Below are 6,814 nucleotides of genomic sequence, written 5' to 3'. Positions count from 1 at the left end.
CACACACACACACACACACACACACGGAGACACAAGCACGCACACACACACATGGAGGCACACACACGGATACACACACAATCACACACACAAAGACACACACACCCTGAATGCTTCTCAGGCCTGGAGGAGGTTTCATCTTCGTTCTGACGGCTGCTCGTAACGTTTTTATTAAACTTCCTCATTCCTTCTGGAGCAAATGTTTGAGATATGATCCAAAGACAAAGGGCCGTAGACACGTCAGGAATCAGACATTTATACATTCATAGATTAATAGATTAATACATTTATACATTAATAGATTAATACATTTATACATTTATACATAACAGCGTAGACTCACTTTTTGTCACTTTTGATGTTTTGGTCCTAAAACAAAGAGCTTTAAAGCCTTAGTAATAGTACTTCTTTTTACGTAATCAGTGGCCCTGCTATGAACTCAGTAACTGGAACTGGGGGGGGGGGGGTGCGGGGGGGGGGGTGTGGTTAAAGAGAGAGGTTGGACATTGGTGTGGGGGGGGGGGGAGAGTTTAGCCCAGGAGTACATGGTCTTGAGCTTTCAGTTACAATCATCATCCATTAACACACACCAGCTTTTTAAGTAAAGGGTTGGCTCTTCTGTGTGTGTGTGTGTCGTGGTCTGTGTCCGTTGTGATGCTGTGTCTGTGTTGTATTTGTGTGTTGACGCTTGCTGTCTGTGTGTGTGAGAGAGCTTGTCGTTTGTGGTTTTGTGTCTGTGAAGGGACAATTCGATTACACCAATTGAGAGTGTCTGAGGTGCTATAATGGCTGCCAGCTAAACCCCCCCCACGCCCCCTAGTGGTTGACACGGAACATGCAAGCACACATTGGTCTTTACTGCTGAAATGAATGAAAACACACACACACACACACACACACACACACACACACACACACCTCTCATCCTCAGTGTGGGTCATGTGGACGAGAACACACTCATGAATATTGAGAATATAACATGTTAATGTACATTGTGTATCAGAGACCGTAGCTGATTGGATGTGTGTGTGTGTGTGTGTGTGTGTGTGTGTGTGTGTGTGTGTGTGTGTGGTGAGTGGCCTCGTGCAGAATGTGGCTGGTCCGGTTTTACTCTCCTCCACCTAGTGTGACACATCAGGGCGGAGGACGGGCTGCTCTGCTCGGGGACTCACAGCGAAGCCAGCCACGCACGGTTACTACTCCAAAGGCCTTTAGAGACCACTGCAGCATTATTCTCTTTTACTGGGAAACTTTCAGCAGCAGCAGAAAGTCTCAGCAGTGTCTCGCGAGAGGTCGGATCACGCTATCACTGATAAAACGGGGAGAAAATGGCAGTAAATCTGAGCAAGAATGGCTCCTCACTCATGGACGCGTACAGGGAGGTGGTGGACGAGAAGTCGGACACAAACTGGTGAGCTGTCCCCGTTTATTTATTTATTTTATTTATTTATTACAGAGAATACATGATTGTTGCAAACCTCACTTCCTTGTTGACTGAAGCGGTGTCAGTCCGCCATCTTTGTAGTTTAATTGTCACTCCCCGATGTGAGTCGAGTCCAGATTCGAGTCGCGCATGCGTCACTTTCCGACAGGTAGCATACAGGAGACTTCTGTAACGCACCATGCATTCTTAAATAAGTAACAAATAAGAAAGCTATAACTACATCTGATGTATACTCCAACCTACTTAACCAAGACACACACACACATACACACACACACACACACACACACACGCACACACACACACACACACACATATTAGTTAACTATTTTAATAAATAGCCTAGTTAACTAATCATTCCAGCTCCAAAAACAACTCATACAGTGTGTTTCCAAGTGTTACGTGTGTGTGCGTGTGTGTGTGTGTGTGTGTGTACATGCATGCGTGTACATGCATGCGTGTGTGTGACAGTGACAGAGTGACAGTAATGTTCTGTGTGTCTGCAGGGTGCTCTTCACTTATGAAGGGAACAGTAACGACATCCGTCTGGCAGATAAAGGAGGTAAGATCGGAGCAATGTACACTTTAAGCTAAAGTTCCTCACGCTTCATGGCAGTAAACAAACCTATCGTGGGTGTGTTGTGTCGGGTGTGTGTGGGTGTGTGTGTGGGTGTGGTGTGTGTGTGTGTGCTGTGTGGTGTGGTGTGGTGTGTGTGTGCACAGATGGGGATTAGAGGAGATGTTGGAGGAGCTGAACAGCGGGAAGGTGAGTATGCTCGTGCGATGGGTCCAGGGACCAAACTCGGTCTGCCAAATATGTCTCCAAAAATGGGTGAGACCAAACACACACCACACACACATTAAACACACAACAAAACTACACATTACCACCCACACACAAACCACACACACACACACACAACCCAAAGATCGTCAGTTAATATGATGTAAAACAAGAGCGAGAGAAGGAAATCCTCGGAAATGAGACGATGAATACAGCGTTTTTCTTACTTTGTGTATGAAAACAATGGAATCAATTATTAAAATAGTTACTAATCAACTTCTGCATCAGGTTCCCAATTTTGTCTCGGGTGTGTGTGTGGTGTGTGGTGTGTGTGTGTGGTGTGTGCGTGTGTGTGTGTGTGTGTGTGTGTGGGTGTTTTGTGTGGTGTGTGGTGTGTGGTGTGTGTGAAGGACAGTGTGATCCTTTAGTTGTGACCGAAGCAGCTCTCCGGAAAGGAGTGGTTGTAACAATGGACTCCATGGCCAAATTCTAGAAGGTGGTCTGAACGGGTCTGCTCAGGTCAAAGACGAGTAGTCTTTACATAGGGAAGGGTTTTGTTTTCTCAGGTTATACATACGGGCTCGGTGCTTACATTAGGGGCGGTTTGGTCTTTAACATTAGAGGCCACGGGTTTTGTTTCCATAAGGGTGTAGGTTTTTGCGTCTTACATTAGAGGTCGGTCCGGTCTTTTACACTTAGGGCTTGCCCCCCGCGAGTCACTTGAACTTAGAGGCACGGTCTTTTGTCTTAAAGTGTAGCGGCTCTCGGGTCTTCCATAAGTGGGACGGTCTGTTTTTCCAGAAAGGGCCGGTTTTTAGTGCCTCCAAATTTTGGGCCGGTGTGTTTTCTCGTAAGGGTGACACAGGGTCTTTTAAATATAGGGCCTTGGTTGTCGGTACATGAGAGCGCCCGGTGGCTTTCTTTTAGGGGCCGTACTGTTTCTAAATAGAGGCCGTGCGTTGTCTGTAAAATTACGGGGTTCGGTATACGTCTTTACATTAGGGGTTTCACGGTTTTTTTGTTTCCCCTGGTCTTTCTACTAGTGGTACTTGTGTCTTTCTATTAGGGGTCGCTCGTCTGATCTTTATCATTTAGGCGGCCGGTGTCGTTCTTTTTAATTGGTTCCGGTGTCTGTTTATACGCGACGTGGTCGGTGTCTGTTCCCATTAGTGCCCTTCCGGTCGGCGTCATTCATTAGGGTCCCTTGTGAGGTTCCCCCGGTTTTTTGTATTTACATTAGGGGCCGGTGTCTTTCTATTAGAGGCCGGTGTCTTTCTATTAGAGGCCGGTGTTTTTACATTAGGGGCCGGTGTTTTTCTATTAGGGGCTGGTCTCTTTCTTTTAGGGGCCGGTGGCTTTACATTAGGGGCCGGTGGCTTTACATTAGGGGCTGGTGTTTTTCTATTAGGGGCCAGTGTTTTTACATTATGGGCAGGTGCTCTAACTGCGTCAGAGAGTCCTTCTGATTGGCTCTAACCATGTGGGAGGGTCCTTCTGATTGGCTCTAACATGCGTCTATCTGCAGGGAGCCCATGTGACCATAAACGCCCGCGGAGAGGATGACGTAGAACCGGAGGCCATCTTGGAGAAAGTGTCCAAAGCGTCCGGAGCCAGCTTTAACTTCCAGAGACAGACAGACACTCCGTACAGAGACGCTCCCAGGGGACCCGTGGTGAGGACACACATTATTTATTATATTAGTTACATTTCTTTGATGAAACTAAAACATGTTGTTGAGGAAGTTCTGATTAACATGACCACAGCACTAGACACGCTGTGGACACAGACAGTTAAAGAAACGGACCAAAAGTTAATTAAAGTTAATTAAAGTTAATAAGTTAGTGTTGCGTAGTGTTGAAAACGTCAAAAAAAGTGACAAACATAAAAAAAAGCGTCAAAAGTGTTGAAAAATGGGACAAAAACGTAAAGCTTTTTTTTAAAACATCGATAAAAAAACGTCAACAAAAGTGTTGATTTTCATTTTGATGGGAAGACAACACGAGGTTTAAGTGTAACTTTCCCATTACAACGTGTGTGTGTGTGTGTGTGTGTGTGTGTGTGTGTGTGTGTGTGTGTGTGTGTGTGTGTGTGTGTGTGTGTGTGTGTGTGTGTGTGTGTGTGTCGTGTGCTGTGCTGGTATGTGTGTGTGTGTGTGTGTGTGTGTGTGTGTGTGTGCAACTGAACTTCTCCTCTGATATAACAGGGATCTGTGTATCGGAAGACCAACGCCGTGGAGGAGATCCAACAAACCCAGGAAGGAAACTCGGGCCAGGGACTCAAGGTTTCGTTTCGCTGCATGAGAGCCTCTTGCGGAGGGTCTGTCGTGTGTGGTCCATGATGAATGAGACATGTGTGATGTCGCGTGTCGGCAGTACGGCGCCCCCCCCCTGGGTGTTCAGGCGGGCCGTCGGCGGTGCGTCTCGGCGGGCGGCGGCCCAGTGCGCCACCACGCGCCGAGCCCCCTCGGGGTGGGGGGGGGGGGCGGTGGCCGCTGGCGCGAGCGAGGGGTGCGCGCAGGACGGTGTGGTTGTGGGCGACTTTTTGGCGGCCGCGGCGCGGCCGGCGCCCGCGGGCCGGGGCGAGGGCCGCGCTGGCCGGCGCGGAAGCGCAGCCCCCCGCAGCATCACAAGCGCCCCGCCCCGGCCGCCTACCACGACGGCGCGGGCGGCCCCGGCCGGCGCTGCAGGACGGAGAAGACGGAGGTCCTGACGCGCGGAAGCCGGGCGGCCCTGAGCGCGCCGGTGGAGCCGACGGAGGCCGGCGGGGACGGCGAGATCGACGCCCGCCGGGCCGGGCGACGCTGGCGGAGACGAAGACGTGCCGCCAGCCGGCGCGAGGCGAAAGCCGCCCCAAGGCCGCTGGCGACGGCGATGGAGCTGGCGGCGCCCGCCAGCACAGGGCCTCGCCCCGGCGAGCCGCCGCCGCAGGAGCCCGCAAGGCGCAGCTGCCGGCAAGCCAGCCGCGCCGCCGCCACCGCCCCTGGGGCCCGGCGAGGCGACCGGCGCCGAAGCACGCCGCACCCGCCGAGCGGGGAGCGCCGCGTACGAGGGGGACCAACAGGGCGAGAGGCCCCGGCGTTGGATGGAACATATCATCCCACACAAACCATGTACCGCCGAGGTGGAGGGCATATAGAGCCACCCCTCATCTGATGGAGGGCCATATATATCACTAATCCGCCAGTACACAACGTTAGCTGTAGGCCGGTGTTGCCGGACTGTGAGATTGGTGCCCTAGTGGGAGTGCGGCATTGTGAGCATGTGTCGTGATTGCGGCTTTGTTAAACAGACGCTTTACACAAGTAGCGTTATGTGGAAGGTGCGCCCCTGCACCTGACGTTTCCCGCGCACACTACCGATGATCTGATCTGGGAATTAGCTCGGGTTGAAACATACGGGATAGGTGGATGGGCTACGTTGGGTGCCATGCAGATGGGAGTCTATGCGCCCCGAAAGCGCTGACCGCGGGAACGCGAATTACCATGAAGTGGCCAAGCGCGCGCCTCGCCTCTCGCCGCCCGAAGACGGAGGACCATGGTCAGGGCGTGACGTCCTCAGTTCCCCTTTTTTTCGGCGAGCCGTGTCGTGCGTTGCCACGACCCCGAAAATTTGCCCACCTCCCTACTTATACGGCGTCGAGGTTTTCCCCTGTACTTCCAACCGTATGTTCCGCATACTGTGTCTTCCCCTGCTTCGCGTCTGCGGATTGGCCTTGGTGCCCGTATACACCGGGCGGTGCTGCGTGTCGTCTATCTTTTTGTATGTACTCGCGAGCGATTGAATAAACGTGCGTCATTGCTATTTCGTGGCGGTTTCCATATTGGGGCCCGGTAGGTAGTGTTCTATGGGCGTTTCCCTTAGGTACGCACATCGGGTTACACTTGCACTCTTCACGTCTGATAACGGGTTTTTGGTTGGTATGACAAACATTGATCACTTATACTTTTGGGAAGAATGTACGGCGTCCTTTCTGATGTGTGTAGAGGAGAGCACTTCATTAATTTGGTCCTATGCGTTTCCTGAATGTATAACTTATTAGTATTGCGACTTATTAAACGTATTGTTTGCTATCTGGATCTAATCTCCCTAAGGGAGGTGGAAGATGGGCTGGAATTTTCCGTTTTGTACGATCAGCATTTTTTGTCTATACCTTCGCGGCCCGTGAGTCACGGAGCCGCGTGGGTTTACTGACGTATCCCCCTGGCTGGATTTGGGGTGGTTCTGTTGCATTGCTTTTTTAGGTGGGGCTATGCGACTCTAACAAGGCATTATGCCAACATGGATCAAAACCGTATTTGTGCAAAAGCGCCAGATTGGGGTTGGGGACAATTTGACCCTGATTGAGGGGTTAAGTATAGTGTTGGTAAATCTTTTCTCGTGGGTTTAGATGGAAAGAGAACTTTCCATTTGTGTACGTGAGATTAGAATACATCTGTTTTACGTCAGATTTGTAAAAACCAAATGAGTTTTTTTGACCAATTTTTCGGTGGTTGTGCTACCACGTGGGCACCAGGTGTTGAACCCCCATATCGGGCGAGGCCTAGCTTCTATTGTACCATGGATACCCTGCTCAGGTGCTGAGCTTCG

At 50.8% G+C, this 6,814-nt stretch overlaps 1 protein-coding gene and 2 long non-coding RNA genes across 3 annotated transcripts in view; all 3 read left to right on the top strand.

Moving 5' to 3' along the window:
* Positions 1-1,117: 1,117 nt before the first annotated feature.
* LOC116686702 (uncharacterized) lies at positions 1,118-2,371 on the top strand. The gene is made up of 3 exons (XR_004331336.1): positions 1,118-1,411; positions 1,951-2,006; positions 2,168-2,371. It is a non-coding gene; the product is annotated as an uncharacterized LOC116686702 (long non-coding RNA).
* Positions 2,372-2,637: 266 nt separating this feature from the next.
* LOC116686704 (uncharacterized) lies at positions 2,638-4,479 on the top strand. The gene is made up of 3 exons (XR_004331337.1): positions 2,638-2,724; positions 3,754-3,900; positions 4,432-4,479. It is a non-coding gene; the product is annotated as an uncharacterized LOC116686704 (long non-coding RNA).
* Positions 4,480-5,709: 1,230 nt separating this feature from the next.
* Positions 5,710-6,814, top strand: part of LOC116686708 (drebrin-like protein A) — a 9,301-nt gene continuing 8,196 nt past the window's right edge. Inside the window, exon 1 of the mRNA XM_032511732.1 lies at positions 5,710-5,764. Within this exon, the coding sequence (XP_032367623.1) occupies positions 5,710-5,764 (55 nt within the window). The remainder of the gene's footprint in view (positions 5,765-6,814) is intronic.

Source organism: Etheostoma spectabile, unplaced genomic scaffold (assembly GCF_008692095.1).
Source record: "Etheostoma spectabile isolate EspeVRDwgs_2016 unplaced genomic scaffold, UIUC_Espe_1.0 scaffold453, whole genome shotgun sequence".
Classification (NCBI taxonomy): Eukaryota; Metazoa; Chordata; class Actinopteri; order Perciformes; family Percidae; genus Etheostoma; species Etheostoma spectabile.
Note: the sequence above shows the minus strand (reverse complement) of the source record. Positions and strands in the feature narration are given on the sequence as shown.